The sequence below is a fragment of the Melanotaenia boesemani genome, chromosome 6 (assembly GCF_017639745.1).
Source record: "Melanotaenia boesemani isolate fMelBoe1 chromosome 6, fMelBoe1.pri, whole genome shotgun sequence".
NCBI lineage: Eukaryota > Metazoa > Chordata > Actinopteri > Atheriniformes > Melanotaeniidae > Melanotaenia > Melanotaenia boesemani.
The window spans coordinates 15,194,055-15,214,706 of record NC_055687.1 but is presented as its reverse complement, the minus strand read 5'-3'; the positions used below and the strand labels follow the sequence as shown (position 1 = coordinate 15,214,706).

Sequence of the window (20,652 nt, the reverse complement as noted above, 5' to 3'; positions counted from 1 at the left end):
TGCTATACTTTACTATTATGTGTGCACATTTATGGAGCTGCTTTTAAATCTCATTGTACTCTGTATAATGACAATAAAGGCTTTCTATTCTATTCTCATTGTACTTAATAACTGCTGGGATTACCACAGCTGTTCTCAAATTCTTTATTCAGAAGCACTCGTTCACTATTGCTTCTGTTTTAGGAGGCACTGTAATAAGTGTCTGTACAGATTGTTGAAAACTTGATCAAGTGTGTGTTTTATTGTTGTTGGGTTTTTGTTTTTTTTTTCTATTGATATGGACCGATGCCTCTGAAAAGTAAAATAATAAAGTGGTGTAAAATCAAATGAGTTTCATTTAATACTTAAAACCACAAACTTCTAACATTTTATTTAAAGAAGTATATTTACATTACAACAACAGAAACAAATACAATAATAATACAACACAACTTATAACTCAGGCTCAGGGTCATCACATAACATTCTGGTTTCACAACTTTTGAATTTGTGTAAAATTTTAAGGACTTCATGTACATGTTGACATAGGAAAACTAATATACCTGGGTTTTAGCTTAGCAAATTTACTACAATGTATATGAAATTTAGCAAGTAGAATGACAAGGTTCATGTCAAATCTTATTTTGTAAGGGAGGTGATCATTAAACCAGCCATATAGAACATATTCAAGCTTCATCTTAACTTGATACTCCAGTTTTCTGTTGAGTTACAAATTAACATCATTCCAGAAGATTTGACAATAAGAGCAATCCCAAAAAAGATAGTTTCATCTGCTTGCTGACAGAAAGAACAAACATGCTCTACAGGGATCCAACTTACCTTAGTTAAAATAATTGCCATGGTGACGTTTCGACCCAGATGTTCAAACGCTATTTCCCATTCCCGCTGGATGGCACTGCTGCAACAGGGCTTGATGTCTTTTGTGTTGGCACCCGCCGGCTACTGTTAGCCATAAACACTAAAACAACGGCAATTGACCATAACATGGACTCCGGGAGAGTCGTCGACGTTTTTAAAATCTTACGCTACATGCTGACAGCTTTTCCTTTTTGTGTATAATCAAATTAGAGCCGCAGTTTTGTAATTATATAATGAAAGATTGCTCCGAGGAATGGTTTAACATGATAGTCTGCAGCGACTGACGACTGCGCATCTGGATTTGGCTGAGAGGCTACCACTCGCTAGCTAACAGGCTAGCAGAGCACCAGCCCCAGTAACTGTTCTCTGCAGTAAATTACATTGGATAGCTGCTAGCTAGTTTAGCTAGTCAGTTTTCAACCCCTGGCAAAAAGATAAGTTGGCTCATGCGGTGCTAACTTTAAAAGGTCCACCGAAAATGTAAATTACCATGTGGCCAAAGAGACGGGAATTGGTAAGTATAAAATCTGGTAATAAACATCTGACTGTCCCTGGCAGTTAACGGTTTTCTGTCAGCTAGTTTAGCTTAGCATTATTTTACGTTAGCTTTGTTATGATAGTCTGCAGGGAGACCCTTTGTGCTTTTTCAAATTGTTTCCTTTAGAGGTTCACATGAAGAACACAACTAGTAAAAGCAATGTTGGAGACGCATTTTTTTTAAATGCATCTGAATTAGCAAAATCCTTTGTTTCACGATAGGTTTGTTTTGTTTTGTTTTGTGTTACTAGCTACTGTCTCTATGGCTAATAACTGTTGAGTTGACACAGAGGCAGTATTGTCCAGAGGCTGCCCCGATTTTCATAACGCGTAAATGTGGCATGTGATTTTATTCATTTTTACACGGTAAATGGTCTTGCAGGTTTCCTAAATTGCCATTCTTACTCCTACTGTAATCTTGAAATCAGACCTGTCAGCAAAAAGGTCTAAGCAACCTGGTAGGGGTTTGCAAGGGCCACGCGAAGTTGTATAAGGGGCCGCCGGGCAGGATGACGCTTTGATTTATTAATCTAATTTTCCTCTTTACTGCTGGTATTATTTTGTATATTATTATTTTCTTTGTTTGTAGCTCATGTGGCCAATGACAGTTGTATTTATGCATACATATACTTTATAAACAGTATTTACCGATATTAATTTATTTGTGGTGGAAATGGGTGTTAGAACCAACACCAAGTCAATTCTCATCGCCTCATGCTCTTCAGGCAGTGCCAGTGATGGCCTCCCCCCTCCCTGTCTCCATCATCATCCTGGTGGTTCTATCAGCCAAGCTGCCTGTGTCCCAGGGAGGGGACTGCAAGGGCCACAGACAGGTATTGAGGGGGCCGCCAGGTTATGTGACAGATGGAGCAGGAAACTACTCTGTCAATGGGAACTGTGAATGGCTTATCAAAGGTAAAATTAACAAATTGTGGAGTTCATTCATGCCTATTATGAAGTTACTGTAAACTTAAAGATGTTTAGCTTTCTATCAGAGTGCTAAACTGCTATTAATTAATTAAAAAGGATAATCACCATGTGTTTCAAAAATTTCAGCTCCCAGCAACAGTCACCGCATCGTCTTGAATTTTACCTTTATGGACACAGAGTGTACGTATGATTACCTGTTTGTGTATGATGGTGACTCCTACCAGAGCCCTTTGCTGGCCAGCGTGAGTGGCAACACTTTGCCTCAACCCATTGAAGCCAAATCTGGCAAGGTAAAAAATGATAATGTATATTTAATGTGTATATATATATAACGAATAACTCAGTTTCATTCTTATTATCACATGCAGTCTAACTAAAGCAAATATACATCCACGTTCCCTCTTTAATTTTTTTGTTCTAGATGCTTCTTCATCTCTTTAGTGACGCTAACTACAACCTCCTGGGCTTTAACGCAACCTACACCTTCTCTTTGTGCCCTGGAGCCTGCGGTGGGCACGGTCGCTGTGATTCCTCTACATCAAAGTGCCACTGTCATCAGGGTTGGGGAGGAGCATCTTGTACAACTCCTTTGTGTTCCCAGTCTTGTTCTGTCAATGGCCAGTGTGACAAGGTAAGTGAGAGAGAAAAGAAGATTTTGATGAACACTCACTGTGAACTGAGCAGGCATTGATTAAGTTGAATTAATCAATGGCCATGGTTACATGATGTTTTTTAATTCAGAATTAATTATTTTATATATATATATATATATATATATATGTATATGTGATCGAAGAATTATCCCATTTGGATTTAAAATCAGAATAAGCCAGCCACTTCGGATTTAAGTTTAATTCTGAATGGTCGTTTTCATTTGGAATTGGCTATTTACAAGGTCATTTTTAATCCTTTTAAAGAGGATTTAATTTTTTTCTGAATTAAAGGGGAACCATGGCCAATGGTATTTATTTTACTTCCCATGCTTTATCTCAGAAAGGAGAACGTTGTCAATGCAACCCAGGATTCCTTGGGCAAAGCTGCCAACTTGGTCTCCGTGACGATACTGGGGCAGGGCAGTGGTGGCATGTGAGTGAGGGAAACCCTTACACACCTCAGAGGACAGGCTCTGCTGGCGTGTACCTGTCTTCAACTGGAGCCATGTACTTGTTTGGCGGTGAGATTAACGCAGTGTCACTGAGAAAACAATCCCAACTTCCACAGACTTTCTTTTTTATATTTTATTGTTTTTACAGATGTTAGATACTTGTCTTTTGTTGTGTGATAGATTTATTACGTTTTAACTTGTAGCACTGTTTGTCACTTAACATTCCCTCCTACTTTAAGAATTAGACTCTAATAAACCATAATATCAAGATCCTTTTCTATGCTTCTGTCCATTATTTAACAGATTCTCGTTTATAGTTTCTGATAGTGTTTTTGACCACTAGCAGCCATATTTCAGTTTCACCTATCTTTCCTGTACAGGATTTGATCTGAACAGAGCACTTGGGGACTTGATCAAATACAACTTCACATCCAATCAATGGGAAAGCAGGTCTTATGGTCACTCTCCTGTAAGTGGTTTGTGGTTTGGATGTGTCATCTGTTATCTTCTTTTTTTAGTCATGAAAATTTCAAGAAGAATTAAAGATTTCCAATTTGTTATTTAACATTTTCTTGTATTCCTTTCTTTCTTGCTTTCATTTGCTCTCTTATATCAGGTGGCTCGTCACTCTCACACAGCAGTAGAGTATATAGGAAACATGGTTATCTTTGGAGGAGAACTTGCCAATGGCTCTCTCACCAGTGATGTTTGGATGTATCGGCCACTCGATGATGACTGGCAGCAGCTTGGCTTCTCCAGTTCACGTGGTGCCCCTAAACTGGCTAATCATGCTGCAGCTGTAGTAGATAGCTTTATGTATGTATTTGGAGGTAAGATTGATATATATTTTTCTTTTTCAAGTGTCCACTCACTGTTTGTGTATGGACTCACTGTTTTTTTTTTATTTTGTTTTGTTTTCATTGATTAATAAATTTTATTTACATTTATTTCTCAGGTCGCACTGAGGAGGATATGTTTTCTTCATCTCTGCATCGGTTTGGCTTGCATGGCTCTGGAAGGTGGGAGACAGTTCAGCCCACTGGTGGAAAACCCCCTGCCACCGCTGGCCATTCCATGGTGTTCCACAGCCCATCCAGGACTTTGTTGGTCTATGGAGGCCACAGGCCCACCACTGCCAGGTACACACTACCTGATAGTGTTATGTTGCATAGTTTAAACTGTAAAGCCTCATTTCCACCAACGTGTGCATAGCATATCGGGCTGGTTAGGGTGCAGATATGGTTTGTAAACTGTAATCTCGCTGCTTTTTCACAGCCAACCGTAACCTAACTTGAGAAGCGAAGTATTAGCCAGATAGCGATAGATGCTACATCAGCTACGTGATAGCATGACGCCATCACAGCGCCTTCCTTAAAGTTTAACCAAAACACGACTCAGAAACTAAGCAGGAGATTGGTGATCATCCAGCAGTTTGTGTTCTTTCTTCTTCGTAAGGCCATTTTTCAGGTGAGATTTAATCAACAAAAAGAAAATATGTTGCTCTAAACAAGGCGTTCCTGCTTTGTTTTTATGCCAGGTCACATGTGAAGTGACTTTTTTTTTCTCAACCAATCAACAGATTGCAGTGTGTCAAACTCCACCCTTTTGGGTCGGGTCGGTTAGATTGGTACCCTAACGAAAGGGTCCCAACAAAGTAGGACAGGTTGGGTCAGATATTAGGGTACCCTTTCCCAATTTTCATGTGTGGAAACACACAAAAAAATGCATCTCAATCCGCACCCGTTGGTGGAAACAGGTCTTAAGATACCTTATTTGGGTGAGTGTTAGCTTTTCCTACAAACTTTTGCGTGTTGCAAATGAACAAGCCTATCAGTGTATTGCTTGGTATTGGAGTATATCTTCACTAATTTATTTATTTTTTCTTTTTTGGACTAAATTCGATAAAGGTAATTAAACAGGTGGTTACCTACAAGTCCTTTGAAATAAGAAGAGAAGTAAAACAAGAAACAGAAAAAAAAAATTAATTAATGAAAGGACATGTTTTTTGTGTGTTCCTAAGGTTTAGTGTGCGAGTGAACCACACGGACATGTTCCACGTGGACAGGCGGTTTTGGACATCCTTGCGTTCCCGTTTCCAGGCAACCGGCCCCAGAGAGAGAGCTTTCCACACTGCTACTGTCATTGGAAATTACATGGTGGTCTATGGTGAGTAGCAAGAAGACAAGCAGGCATAATATATTTTAATTATTGCAGCTTTGTTGATATTCTTGTCTTTCTCCCACAGGAGGAAATGTACATATTCACTACCAAGAGGAAAAGTGCTATGATGAAGAAATCTTCTTTTATCATTTGGGCTGTCACCAGTGGGTGTCTTCTGGAGAGAGATGGTCATCCAGTGAGTGCTTGAGGATTGCAGTCTGTCTCACCTGTTTTCTTCGTCTACGTTTTTGTTACCTGTGCACATTCAGTAGCTTCTTACCTTTTCTTGCTTCTAAGATGGTGATGCTGTGAGAGGGCGGTACTCGCATGTTGCTGCTGTGATGGAGGGACGTGTACTGCTGGTTGCCGGTGGTTACAGCGGTGTTGCCCGTGGAGACCTTGTGGCTTACAAAGTGCCTCTGTTTGTTAGTAGTGATCAAGGTGATAGGGTGAGTTTAAGTGCCCACATCAAGAAAGTGTTAAGCAGAGCCATTTGTGGTACTTGAAAATTTAAAAAAATTAAAAAACTGTTGTTAGATTGAATGGTGGTAAATGTTTCAAACATGAACAGCTATAGATAATTAGATTGTCTTGTTTTCGTGTGTTTACATGTGCTTGTTTGTGCCCCCTGACCAGGATGCAGTTTGTGCTGAAGCACTAGATGAAAGTATGTGTCTTAAAAACCCAGAGTGCAGCTGGTGTGAAGGCCGCTGCAGAGAGTACCAGCCAACCAATCCGGTAACACTTCCTTTAAAGCAGTCTTGTTTTATTCAGTTTTTGACTGATTATCAACAACAATTCTAATTGTTTTACTTCGAACGCTTTTTTTTAAAACCAGAAACTCAAATTCTTTGTTGTTCTTTATCTTAATATTTCTGCATTGATGTTGTCTAACCTCAGTCTTCTTGTCACAGTGTGGCAGCACCGGTTGCCTGGGCCTGGCTCGCTTCCTGTCCGACTGCCAGTCTTGTCTTGTGTTCAGTGGCACTCCAGCATCTTTAGCCCGAGCCCCTGGTGAATTTGGCTGGTGTGTTCAGAATGAGTCCTGCCTTCCAGTTTCAGGTGAGACCTAGGGAGGGAGGAAGGAGGGCAAAGAGGAGGGTCAAAAAAATGTTGGGAGTTGACATGGGAGGGAATAGACTTCTGTTGGGCGTCTTTCTGAGATGGAGTTTAGTGACTGAGATTTGACAGACTGCTCAGATTTAAATTTGATTTGCCTGTCCAGTCACATACTGTACTTCATGCAGTGCAGTGAGGTCACGTCATTTAATTCCTCCTGAAAGCGTCACACACAAGTCACACTTAACAGTCATTTCAGTACAGTAGTATATAATAGGAAACTGCTGTATTATGAAACTCTTTAAGAGGTCAGATGTGTTTTTTGTGTGCTGACCTCTCCCTCTCGGTCTCACAGAGCGAAGTGCGTGCCGTGTGGACCAGATCTCAGGGGCGTACGGCTGGTGGGGGGAGCGTACCCTTTTCCTAACCTCCCTCCACTTCTGTCGCACCGAGAACTATGTCCCGGGACTGCACCTGCTCACCTTCCAGCATCCCCGCAACGACTCCCAACCTGACAAGGTATGGAGTCCAAATCTCAACTGCTCACTGTATAAGTTGTGGTTGTTACTGCTTCCCACTCTGTTGCTATTTAATCCTCCTTCCTTCCTTCCTTTAAAATGTTGTTTTCACTGCAGTTTTCCCACTTTAAAATTGTTATTATGCCTTATTTTTTTTCCGCTTTGCTTTTGTTTATTTTTTTAACCTCTCTACTCTACTTATGTTTTATTTGTTCTCTCTCTCTTTATGCATAGAAATGATACTTTTTTCAAGTAGTTCGTCAAACTTGTAGTGCAGTTTGTAGAGAATAGTGCTCCTGTTGATGTATTTCCACTTCCATCCATCCTCCACTATCCTCCGTCCACTTCACCCCTCCACCAGGTGTCTATCCTCCGCAGTACCAACATCATTCTTAACCCTACCACAGAAATGGATGTAGCACTACAGTTCAGAGGTTTTATCCACCCATTGTGGGGTGGGCCTCCACCTGCACCCCCTCCTACAGAGACTGTCTCCATGTGGGCTCGCATCCAAAGGCTGCACTTTGAGGCTCGAATGGCATCAGGGCCCAACTCAAGCCAACTGGTGAGGAAGAGTGCAGATCAGCTGACATTATTGTACTCGGTGGAGTTTTGTAACTTTCCATATTTATAATTTTGGCATTTTAGTCCAATTAAAAGCATTGTAATTACTAGAAAGCAGACATTCCTAAACAATGTTTTTATAATTATGTGATTGCAGTTCACTTCCTTTTTATCTGTTTAACTTTATCTAATTTTTTTAAAAACATTTTCTCACTTATTTGTGTCACAATGTAAAACTGTTTGTTAATCAGGAGGTGGTGGGTCGCTGGGCAGCTCAGCAAGAAAAGGAGTTGAAGGTGCTGGTTCGGCCAGATGGGAGTAAACTGTTCTCGAACCTGACCCGGGGCAACCATTACCTTTTTCAAGCTGAAGGGTACCTTAACAACTCAGGTTCAGGACAGACCAGTGAAATGGCCCTGATATGGAACAGAACATTACCAGGAGGGAGTGTGAGTAAAAATTCAGTATAACTTTGATGTAAAAATAAAAAGTGAAGATCTTTAACTTAAAAGTAGTTAAAGTTTAACTGATTATGACATTTTATATTTACTGTGGTTTTTCTGCACAGCAAGTTTCCTTGAGTTATTCCATGTTTACAACATTCATACTTTATTTTTCTCTTAACTTCTCCATACAGGAGATCTCTTTCCTGTTCTTAGAACCATACCGCTCTGGTTCCTGCTCAGGGTACACATCGTGTCTGGCTTGTCTGTCTGACCAGTCTTGTGGCTGGTGTCCGTCTCTGTCCCGCTGCCTTCTGCGAGACAGCACAAACCTTGAACACTGTCCTGAGGCAGAAAAGGTTGAAGGCAAAGGAGAAGGTTATCGCCATCTGCTGTTGGCACCACAGCACTGCACCCTGTGTGAAGAATACAGAGATTGCTCAGCTTGTACTCAGGTACAACATGGATAAAACCGCATAAAACTGGCACATATCATATAGCTTAATGGGGAAGCAGTGTATTCCTGACTGATGGAAAGCTAACTTTGGTTGCAGGACCCTTATTGTGAGTGGCAGATAAACTCCAGCAAGAAGGGTGACTATCAGTGCAGTCGGCGGGGAAGACTAGAAGGATCCATACGTGACCCAAGGGGGTGTCCTAAAGTCTGCAACCAGTAAGCTAATAAATCAGAATTTTAACATTTGTTGTTTCAGATCATACATACAGCTCACCATAGTTCTCACTATTTTTCTTTCAAAGGAGGAAGACGTGTGGTGAGTGCCTCTCTAACTCCAGCCAGTGTGCATGGTGTGAGTCAGCCCAGGCCTGCTTCTATTTTGCTGCCTACCTCACAAAATACCCCTATGGAGAGTGCAGGGACTGGTATGACAGGTAAAATGAGGACATTTTCTTTAAAAATAAAATGGCAATTTGGCATTTGTATTGGCTAAATTGTCTATCCATTACCAAAATTAGAAAGAAATACATATTAATATGCTAAGTTCTATTTGTCTGTTTAATTGCTAAATATGTTATAAGATTAATATATATATATATATATATGATATGATTAATTTTCTGCTGTTTTGTCCATCAGTGTTCATTCAGTACCCCAGTGTAAGCAGTGTTCATCTTTAAACACATGCACGGACTGCCTGAGAACATTCCAGTGTGGATGGTGTGGGGACTATAACAATCCCACAATTGGAAAGTAAGTTTGGCAAACATGGATGGTAAAAGTAAAGTAAAAGGATGCTTTAAAGGATCAAGTGTGGATTTTTTTTAAAACGTTGCCGTTTTAACTGTGATATTTTTTTAAATTATGAATCTTTTTCCATGTTTGACACTTTTCTTGTAGATGTTTGAGAGGAGACTGGGCAGGAATGGACGATCTATCAGTGTATAACTGCAGTGTGGCTGTGGCTGAAGCAAGGGCTGCAAAGTAAAAAAAAAAAAAGTCTCTTTACATTTATGACCCATGTTGCAATCTGTCTGTAAGCATCAGATTATTTCTCATAGACCTAGATTTTTGTTATATTATGTTGGAGTGTTTCTCACATGTTAATGCGGTAGTTTGTTAAAGATTGTGTTTTTTTTTATTTGTTCATTACATCAAAATTATAATTAAAAACAAAAGTAGCTAAATATTTACATAAATGGCCAAAGTCTGCATTTAGTAAACAATAGAAATAATAGAATTACTTTTGTTAACAACTGTGCGATTCATGAACAAATAAGATCTGCTTATCCCAGTCACTAAACTGTGAAAAAAAACATTTCCATGAGAAAAACAGATCAGCACAGTTTTTGTTTGTTAATGATGACTGCAACATGATGTTGCAAACTGATGCAGAACTTATCAATAAAGCAGAAACAAAATGATTTGTGCATGGATGCATCTACGTATGCTAGTCCAATTCACATCTCATTGTCTTCTTGTCCCTCCAGCCCTGAGCCTCAGACCTCAGCCCCACCGAGACCCCTGGAAATGGAGATGGAGTTGGAGCACTTAGACAACGAGGATGACGACGCTGTCTGGTCCTACCCCACTTGCCCTGATGTCGAAGAATGCAGGCTAGGTCTCCACAACTGTCACCCTTTTGCAACCTGCATCAACACTCCAACCTCTTACGAGTGCCACTGTGAGAGAGGATACACCGGGGATGGCACGCTGCACTGCAACCAAACGTAACAGTTTTTGTCTAAAATCCTATAAATCTGTTGATTCTGTTGTTTTAATTCAATGTTTTGATATAAAAGGCTTAATTACTGCTCCGTGAAATAGTGATTGTGTTTGGTAAATTAGGAAAAATGGCATAATTTTCTCTTTCCTACAGATGTTACAATGAGTGTCGTGAGGGTCGATGTAGTGGCAGTCCACGGTTTGAGTGTGAATGTTCCCTGGGTTGGACATCGGATCCTGCTACTCTGGTTCTAAGTGGTGTTGAATGTGACGTAGACTGCGGCTGCAACTTCCACTCCACCTGTATTACCGCTCCAGGGATCTGTGACGAATGTCAGGGTGTGACTTTTAAATATTTATTTGTCATTGATTGAACTTATTCTCTTAATTAATAAAGTTGATATCAATTCAGCTATTATTCCTAATGCAAATATAAAGCTACTAGATTATTTGACATCTGAGGCACATATTTCCTTCATTCACTTGACTTAATTCTTCTCCTTTCTTTCAGATTGGACCACAGGGCCTCACTGTGAGCACTGCCGTCCAGGTAGCTTTGGTTCCGCCCTGGCTGGTGACAGCGGCTGTGTGCCTTGTGAGTGTAACGGACATGGCGACCCTCTTCAAGGATATTGTGACAACCAGACAGGCCAGTGCCACTGCACTCACAACACTCAAGGATCACACTGTGAGTCCTGCCTACCTGGTTACTATGGAGACCCCAGGTAAAGATAGCAGTTTTACTACTATTAAGTGTATTTTGTGTGGGTTTTTATTGAATTTTCTAATTCTCTCTGCATGGCTTTTGTATCCTGACAAATAGAAACAACGGTACATGCTACCGCCAGTGCCAGGGCCGCTCTGTCCTGCTCTCCTCCTCCACCTCCTCCTCTGCCATGCCCTTATCGTCATCTTTGGGATGGCGGAGTGGCACAGAAGGGAAAGGGGGGCTTTCACATTGCCTGTGGGTTCTGTCTGTCACGGAGAACCTGGCACCTTGTCTGCCCAGACAGCTCTGTCCCCCTGTAGCCCTCACTCTACACCCAGACTCTCACACATACTGCAAAGTGAGTTCAAATAAGTTTAAAATCCTCTGTAACATTAAAATGATCACAATTCCTGAAGTATGTTCATTATATTAAATGTGTTTAATTTCGCAGAGCTCGTATGTCTATGTGTTTGATGGCCTTCCTCGTTTTCTGGGCAGTGGTGTGGTACATTCTGATCACAACCTGATTGGAGCATTTTGTGGCACCACAAGGACTCAGCCTATTACAGTGGAGGCCACTTCGGGTATGCTTTAAAACAGAACACTTAAATTACATAATACTCAATGATAAACGCAACGTTTACACAGAACCCCAATCTACATGTTTTTTGTTTGTTTTTTTTCCCATAACTGGGTTACAGCAGGTATACTATCATGTACTGTGTAAGGCCACTTTTCATATTCTTCTTGAATCTTTTCAACCATCAGGTGTGATCTCGGTGTATTTTGAAGCCAACGTGTCATCAAACAAGCCCCAAGGCTTCAATGCATCTTTCTGGATTCGACGCTGTCTCCAGAACTCGGATGAGAGTGAAGAGGGATCATCTGCATGTACAGGTGGAGCCCAGTGCCAGGGTGGGCTTTGCCAGTGTCCTCCGGGATATGGGGGACCACAGTGTGACCGGCCCGTGTGTCCTCAGGATTGTGGAGTTGCAGAAAGAAGAGGAATTTGTAATGTAGTAAGTAGTACACACAAAAAAGTCACTTCTAAAGTTAAATGTTAACTTTATTCACCGCCACCATGTTCACAACAAAGCAGTCCAACAACTTCCATTCACGTCACAATACCAGCACCCAGACATCTGCCCCTTCACAATAAGAGCATACATATGTGATCACCATGAAACAAGTACACAAGTATGTATTAAGCTACACACAGTTGCTGTATTTCAAACTTATCAGTAAGAGCTGTGACAGTTTAGCAAAAAAAAACTTTTTTTTTTTGTCTTAATTAAAAAAAAAAAATGTTCCAGACAAAAGCAGTGTTTCTCTTTGGTCTAGAAGAATTCATGAATGACTAAAATCTGGAACTGAATTGAAAAATGCAAGAGGACATATGTGTATATCTAACCCATGTATAATTTGTATTTCCCTAGTCTCTGGGAGTGTGTATATGCTCAGAAAGTTGGACTGGAACAAACTGCTCACTTCCTCGGGATCCCAACAGCTTAATCTGGGAAACACTGCTGGATACACAACTTACAATGGTAGCGGCTTAACAAAAATAAGAAAAAATGTTTTGTTTTGTCTTTTTTCTAAGTATATGGATTTCTTGAATTACCCATACTAACAAATGCAAATTCACCTTTATTTACTCTTTTACACAGAACCAGGCTCACAGGTTCCTTCAAAGGATGGGACATTCATTGGTGTCTGGACCACAAGGTAACCTCTGGATGTATGGAGGACTCTCTCTGACAGAGGGCATTCTTGGGAATGTGTACAGGTAGGAGCATAGATCCAAAGGATTGTAAGATTTGTTTTGAGTTGTTTTTTGTTATGATTATTTTTTATGCTATCACACTCTACCTTTTTAGTAAAATGTTTTGTATTTATGTGTGTTGTTACAATTTTCCTGATCATTGGTTTAGATATTCTGTATTGGAGCATCGTTGGACCCAAATGTTAACAAGTTCTGAGGATGAAGGCTTGACCCCTAGCGCTCGTTATCACCATGCCTCTGCACTGCTGACAAGTTATGAGTTTGGCACTGGAAACCTCGGAGCAAATCACAACTTTATGTTGGTGGTTGGTGGTGTCACTCAAGATGGTGTAGCCATGGACACCTGGAGTCTCAACCTTAGTAGCTTGGTCTGGAGAGAACATAAGGTTAGAATTTTAATTAGAATGGGAATACTATATCTTGAGTTTTTGTTTTGGTTTTGTCTAAATCATGAAATTGCTGTCCACTTCTGTCAGAGCTCAGTGCTGCCTCCAGTGGCAGGTCACACCTTAACAGTACGACGGGGCTCCTCTGTACTACTGATCGGAGGTTACTCTCCAGAAAACGGTTTCAACCACCATCTTCTAGAGTTCAGCCCTCATACTGGAAACTGGACCATTGCCCCCCACACTGGCACACCACCTACAGGTTTTTAAAGGCCTTTTGATATTTTGTGACTTTTTGTTGGTTAGTAATGTTTTTCCAGATAATCTTACATTAGAATGAAAAGGTTATCACTTTAAAACTATAAAAGACTAGCGTAAATATAAATAAAGCTAAATAAATACATTTTTTTCTACACATAAATCTGATTCTATATCTGCTCTTCAATCAGGTTTATATGGCCACTCGGCAGTCTACCATGAGCAGACTGATGCCATCTATGTCTTTGGAGGCTACCGCTTTCATGTGGAAACTGTGGAGCCATCAGGCGAGCTTTACAGCTTGTATTACCCCAACCTTACCTGGTCTCTGCTGGTTCCCTCACAGGGTAGTAAGGTACAAGCTGGCCTCATCTAACCTAGCAGTCATCTGCCATCCATGCACTACATAAAAAATAACTTCCCTGTTTTTGCTGTATTATCCTTTTGCTCTGTAGCCCCTGTCCCGTTTCTTCCATGCTGCTGCTTTGATCAAAGACACCATGGTCATTGTGGGTGGAAGAACAGAAGCAGAAGACTATAGCAACTCTGTGTCTTTGTACCAGATCAACTGTAACACCTGGATTCAACCAAGTGAGTGTCTTCACAAATAGGTGCAGATTAGTGTTTATTTTCTGACAAAAAAATAACCCACCATAACCTAACCACCTCCCATTTTCTTTTCTTCAGTCTCTGTCATAGGAGATCCAGTAAATCGCTCAGTGTCTCTGGCCATGACGAGCTGGGACGATCGCCTTTTCCTGTCAGGTGGCTTCAATGGGGTCACATTGGGCAGACTACTAACTCTGTCTGTACCGTCAGACCCCTGCTCCCTTCTGCCCACACCAGAGGCCTGTAACACCACAACAGGCAGCTGCATCTGGTGCAGGGGAGCATGTGCTTCTTCTGATACTGCTGAGAGGTAAAACATTTGCCAACATCAGATATGTCGTTCTGTTCTTGAACTTGAAGTTATCTACAGTTATTAAATAAAATGCATCTGACTTATAACCGTCTCTTTTTCTCCATCAGAATGGGCTGCTTCTCTGGACAGTCCCCCTGTTCTCCAACACCTCGTCAACCTGACCAGTGCCGCAGACTCAAGACCTGCAGCGAATGTCTTGCCCGACATCCAAAAACCTTTTCCAGTCTATCTCAGGTAACATGAAATCCTTACACAAACACAATCATTAATTCAAAGCTAGACAGCTTTTAGCTAATATTGGTTTTGTCATAAATTTCTCAGCCTGCTTTACAGTGTAAGTGGTGCACAAACTGTCCAGAAGGGGCTTGTATCAGCAGCTCTGTCAGCTGCACATCTGAACATGATTGTCGGATCAACCAAAGAGAAATTTTCCTGTCCAGCAACTGCACTGAGACAAGCTGTGAGGCTTCTGATTGCCCCAAGTGTACTGCTTCTGGAAAATGCATGTGGACTCGCCAGTTCAAACGCACAGGTACACAGGCTGAGATGCTGTGGATGTTTTCAACCTGGAGCCAAAAACTAATGCGCATTTAAGATAAAACACAAAAAGCACTTGTAACTGTGATTAATATAAGCTACACATCTACCATTACATGAATGATTAAATGTAGTTAATTATGATTTACATCTATTTTGGTCTAAAATGTTTCACATAAAAATACTCTTATTTTGCTTTTGCAGGCGAGACAAGACGCATCCTGAGTGTGAACCCCACTTACGACTGGACGTGTTTCAGCTATGCTCTGCTCAACGTCTCACCTATGCAGGTGGAGTCTTCTCCCCCTCTGCCATGCCCTCTACCCTGCCACACTCTCCACAACTGCAGTGTCTGTCTGGGCTCCAGAGGCTCTGATGGGGGATGGCAGCACTGTGTCTGGAGTATGGCTTTGCAGCAAGTAAGATGGAAGCGATTAAGATTTACTGAATATTTTGTTGTTAATAAAATAATACTCATTTTCAGAAAACCCCTGTCTTTCCTGTAGTGTATGAGCCCATCGTTTGTACCCCTTCGTTGTGAAGCAGGCCAGTGTGGTCGATTACTCTCTGGGGGTGACTCTTGCTCTCCCCAGTGCTCCCAGCTTACCCAGTGCTCCCAGTGCATTGCCAGGCCTCAGTGTGGTTGGTGTGCTGCTCGAGAGGGTAATGGGGCTGGGCGCTGCTTGCAAGGAGGACTAGATGGTGAGAAAAATCTTTAGCTGGTGGTTTTGAAAAGTTTAACCTGCTTTTAAATTTGTTTTATCTAAATTTCCTTTGTGTTCTCTCTTGTTTTTTTCTTCCCCCCCCCTAGGTGTGAGTGAGAGTGTTTGTCCCCTAAGAAACAGCAGCTGGTCTTTCCTCCACTGTCCAGAGGAAGATGAATGTGCCAACGGCCATCACCACTGCAACAGCACTCAAGACTGCCATGACCGACCTGAGGGATACCATTGCACCTGCAAACACGGTTACATACTCAGCAGGTAATAAATGAGGATGATCAATAAAAAAAACGTACTGCGCTTTATAGTAACTTGACGTGTTTCCCTGAGACTCATCCTTTTGTTTTTCTTTAGTGATTCTGGTCAGTGTGAGCCAGTGTGTGCCCAGGGCTGTGTGAACGGGACATGTGTATCCCCAGGAGTTTGCCAGTGTCACTTTGGCTTTGTAGGAAATAACTGCTCCTCTCAGTGCAGCTGCAACAAACACAGCAACTGTGCTGGTGTCAACAAACCAGATGTTTGTCTTGAATGCCACAATAACACCATAGTAAGTGTTCATTAAAAAATAAATGCTGCATTTTTTCTTTCTTTTTTATCCATATATAATGGTGAATATTGGTCTCTTTGCTCTGATTCTAGGGTAAGCATTGTGAGAAGTGTAGGCCTCTGTTTGTGGGCTCTGCAAAGGGAGGTGGAACTTGTCGTCCATGTCGAGAATTTTGTAAGGGAAACAGTGCTGTGTGCCTGTCAAGGGATGAGCATAAGAAGGCACTTGAAAACCCTCGGCTTTTCCCTCTGGACCCCAGTGGTGTAAGCATCTGAAATTCTGGTGGCCATCTCTTGATGATATGTGAAAACAAGTTTTTTCTTTGTTTTTTTTTTAACTTTCTCCTTTTTTTAATCTTAGCTATAGTCTTTTTAACTCCTTTTTATAATCCATCTCTCCTTATTCTTTTATCAGATTCAGAACTGGGTGTCTGAGGGTCCCACAGAGGACAATGCTGTGTGTGTGAATTGCCAAAATAACAGCGTTGGGGACAAGTGTGAGAGCTGCCTTAGTGGCTATTTCTTACTGCAGGGAAAGTGTGAGAAGTGAGTAATGCTTGCTGCTTAGTAGTCAATGGATTCTCTTGGTAAAATAACACTACAAAGCCTGTACTGCATATAAAGTTAAGCTTTTAAGAAGAATATAAGTATATCCTGCAGTGTAATTAACTACAGTAAATGGTTATTCTTTTTAACTAACAATGCCATCAAACATTTTTTTTCTGATGAGCTTGTCACCACCAAAGAATGATAACTTAAATAGGATGCACAAATGTCACACAAGACTATGCAGACCCCGTGAAAGTAGTTTTAGTCTTCACATAGTTTTGAATCCATTCTCTTCATTGCAGATGTCAGTGTAATGGCCATGCAGACACATGTAACGAACACGATGGTACAGGTTGCCCCTGTCAAAACAACACAGAGACCTCCTCCTGCCTCAGCAGCCCCCAGAACGACAGGAAAGACTGCTACAGACAACAAGTATGATCATGCTAGAGATATAGAGTTTTGTTTTGCAGAATACTGTACAATGTTTGTTTTTTTTATGCAAAGCAATTATTTGTTTTGCACTTTACAGTATTCTCTTATTATTTGAAGTTGGGAAGAAATTGTATGTTTTTAATCAGGTTGTCTTTGTTTGGCTTTTCCATTTAGTGTGCCAAGTGCAAAGACTCCTTTAATGGCACCCCAGTGAATGGACGTCAGTGTTATCGTCAGTTTAATGTGGACACAGAGTGCTGCTTTGATCCCACTTCCCAAACAAACTGCTTCCATGATCCCACCATTCGTAACCTGCCCAGAGGTCGCACTGTGTTTTTTGCTGCTCAGCCAAAGTTCACAAATGTGGACATTCGAGTCACTATTGACGTAACCTTCGGTGAAGTCGAGGTGTACGTGTCCAACTCATCTGATACCTTTATAGTGGATGTGGACCGATACACAGGGATTCACACCATTAAGATCGAGGATGAATCTATGACTCGTGGGACAACTACAGGTCTAGATAAAGATTCTCCTCCATCCCCTATAAAAGTGTTTGCAAATACTTCGTCCAGCCTGGGAGGTCCTGTGCTCTCTAACAGCCCGTTGCAGCTGCAAGCCAAAGCCCCAGTGACAGAAAAAGAAATTAGAGAGGAGCGTGCTGAAGGACTCATAACCTACATAACTGTGCGGAAACCACAAACGGTGTTAATTGTCCGAAGAGTTCGAGACCGCGTGGTCATCACTTTCCCTCATGAAGTGCACTCTCTGAAATCCAGCCGTTTCTACATCGCTCTCAGAGGCGTGGGAACTGATGAAAAACAGGGAGAGTCCCAAGGCCTGCTGTTTCTGCGACAGGACCAAGCCCATATAGATCTCTTTGTCTTTTTCTCTGTTTTCTTCTCCTGCTTTTTCCTTTTCCTGTCTGTCTGCGTCCTTCTGTGGAAAGTTAAACAGTTCTTGGACTTCCGTCGGGAGCAGCGCCGCCACATCCAGGAGATGACCAAAATGGCATCCAGACCCTTTGCTAAACTCACCATATACCTTGAACCAGAGGAGCCTCAACTAATCTATCTACCTTCTACTGGAGGAGGGGTGGGGGGCAGCACTGTATCACTTGCTCATGCCCGCACAGGCAAGTTAGGTGGAGTGGTGGTGGGCCAGAGGGGCAGAGCAGGACCTGTCTCCTATAAACATGACACAGGGTCTGGAACCACAGCCCACCACCATCATCACCTCACCCTGGGAGGAGGCAACAGCGGACAGCACCTACCGCTACACTACTTGAACGCCCATCACTATGCCAGTACTACAGCTGGCTCCCAAGCCTCACATCATCACCATCCATCCACATATAGTGGCTACCAGCACTTTTGTCGCTCTGACCCTTTCCTCTCTCAGCTCATGGGTTTTTCCTATTCCTCCTTCAAGGTGGGACCCATCACCTTAGAGCCCACAGATGATGGCATGGCTGGGGTGGCCACTGTGTTGTTTCAGCTGCCTGGGGGGGTTTTGGCTCCAAATCGTGCCTGTCTGGGCTCTGCCCTGGTTACATTGCGCCAGAACCTGCAGGAATACTGTGGCCATGGCAGCGGAGGGGGCCATCCAGGGGCAGGTGCAGGGCGCAAGGGGCTGCTAGGGCATCAACACCTGACCACCATGGCTATGTAGAGAAGCAGGTAACAGATCAAAAAAGATAAGAGAAATAAAATAAGTCTGTAAGGTGTTTGGAATATAATAAATATTTTTTTGAAAGAAACACGGCTGCAAGGTAAAGCCCAAAAAAAATAGTTACTGTACGGTATTCAGTAATCTTGAACATATTGAACAGAGATGTACATACACTGTATATTGAAATAATAGTCTTTTACTGTATGTTGTATTGCTATACTGTATTTGAGTGCTTCACACGACCAAGTCAGCTGTCTCTAGAATGCACTGCAACTGCTATACATATAAAAAAAATGTCACATAGTGTCTGTGATCACTAAAAAGGTATGAAAACACTAGACTTAAGTTTGACTCATCAGAATTTGTCTTATTGACAGAGAATGGTGTAAAAGCAGAAAAAAAAATAATAAAACTGCGCGCTTTTGAACCAACATGTGCTTTATACCCCATAAAGTGACAATCAAAAATGCTCTTGAAGATTATGAATATAAATTGGTTCAAAATAATCTAAGATTGTGATTGTCAGCCTGGTGCATTAAAAATTCATTATTGTGACATGGTTTTTATATCAGTCAATATTAGTGATTTGTAATTGTAATCTAATATATGGCAGGCTTGTAAGCTACATGTTTCTGTTAAACAAGCTGCTCCGTATGTTTTGGCATTTTAATTTACCTAGTCTGTTACTTATTTTGTCTTATCTGCCTTCACTTTTTGCCTTGTCCGAGTCAGCTGGCTTACAAGTAATACTGATGTTGGAAATGTGCATACTTCAGCTTCTGGAGGATGTAAAAATACAGTTTGCATTATGTTGTTTGAATTGATTTGTAAAGGAAATGATGAAGGATAAGGTTTCAGAATTTGTCTTTAGTTTTTCGTCCATAGAAACAAAGAAATGCCATGTGCTTTTTAATTGTTTCATTGCATTTTGTTCTTATGACATCTGTCTTTGATGATTTGGCAACTTTCCTGCTTGGATGATTGTATTTGCCGATCATAACTACAATCTGACTAAAGTAAAATGTATTGAAAAGTAAAAATAAATGTTACCCTCTTGGAAATACAATTATACTGAAAAGAGTTAAATGAGAAAGTTCTCCTGGTGAGAAATTTCTTTAGATTTTAAAGCATTTTTGGACTGAATCACTTGTTCACTTTTGCATTGTTAGTATTTTTTTCTTTGTTTTTCGTTTTGCACTGCATGGAGCCAATGTGCCCTGTTATTCGTATGAAATTGGGAGTGATGTCCAGCCTTAGGAGGGCGGGTGATCTCAGAAAGGTGCTGCTTGTTTATTAGTTGAAACTACAGATTCTGTTTTCATGAACTGCAAAATAGTTTAACACCGCAGCTCAAATAAATATTGTTACTATATTAAGCCGCCCTTCACAAGCAATCATTAAGACTTTCTTGTCTTGTATCTTTGTGTTTTTGTGTTTGTTTTTTTACATGCTCAATTTTTGTACATAACTTGTGTTTTTCTTGTTTTCAAAGAAGGGAACAGTATTAACAGTGTTGTACAAAAGAATGCGAGGAGATTTGATGTCTTGAGCCAGCTGAAATAAAGTCTGGAACATGATCCTGTTTTGTGCAGTGGCTAATTAAAAAAGAAAGCTTAAAAACAAGCTGTGAAATACTTCTGGTATATGAGGCTGAGGAAAGGATATCAGACCCTAATCCTAAGAACATACTGACAATATGAAATATCAAGATGGATGGATGAAAAGATAGATAGATAGATAGATAGATAGATAGATAGATAGATAGATAGATAGATAGATAG

The 20,652-nt window shown here is 41.1% G+C and overlaps 2 protein-coding genes across 3 annotated transcripts in view; both read left to right on the top strand.

Moving 5' to 3' along the window:
• Window positions 1-92, top strand: part of trim35-28 (tripartite motif containing 35-28) — a 4,313-nt gene extending 4,221 nt beyond the window's left edge. The window contains exon 6 of the mRNA XM_041987102.1: window positions 1-92. This exon is cut by the window's left edge and continues 1,586 nt beyond it. The gene's annotated coding sequence lies outside the window, so the exon portion shown is untranslated.
• Window positions 93-950: 858 nt separating this feature from the next.
• On the top strand, window positions 951-20,448 carry megf8 (multiple EGF-like-domains 8). Of its 2 annotated transcripts, none has more exons than XM_041987087.1 (44): window positions 951-1,372; window positions 2,121-2,310; window positions 2,452-2,615; window positions 2,747-2,956; window positions 3,319-3,499; window positions 3,811-3,899; window positions 4,047-4,260; window positions 4,386-4,569; window positions 5,457-5,596; window positions 5,676-5,786; window positions 5,888-6,039; window positions 6,227-6,328; window positions 6,505-6,652; window positions 7,005-7,168; window positions 7,529-7,732; window positions 7,983-8,180; window positions 8,369-8,629; window positions 8,729-8,847; window positions 8,934-9,065; window positions 9,271-9,384; window positions 9,532-9,615; window positions 10,122-10,361; window positions 10,511-10,695; window positions 10,868-11,081; window positions 11,180-11,423; window positions 11,517-11,649; window positions 11,834-12,084; window positions 12,502-12,612; window positions 12,733-12,851; window positions 12,997-13,234; window positions 13,325-13,496; window positions 13,684-13,847; window positions 13,948-14,083; window positions 14,180-14,411; window positions 14,522-14,648; window positions 14,736-14,946; window positions 15,156-15,370; window positions 15,458-15,653; window positions 15,763-15,931; window positions 16,025-16,217; window positions 16,310-16,480; window positions 16,632-16,762; window positions 17,068-17,200; window positions 17,375-20,448. In XM_041987087.1, exons 1-44 carry the CDS (start codon window positions 1,349-1,351, stop codon window positions 18,869-18,871), a joined length of 8,667 nt encoding a protein of 2,888 aa, XP_041843021.1. In that variant the 5' UTR covers window positions 951-1,348; the 3' UTR covers window positions 18,872-20,448. The 2 variants fall into 2 exon arrangements, with proteins under 2 accessions (XP_041843021.1, XP_041843020.1); XM_041987086.1 differs by having other exon boundaries at window positions 5,451-5,596.
• Window positions 20,449-20,652: the final 204 nt, after the last annotated feature.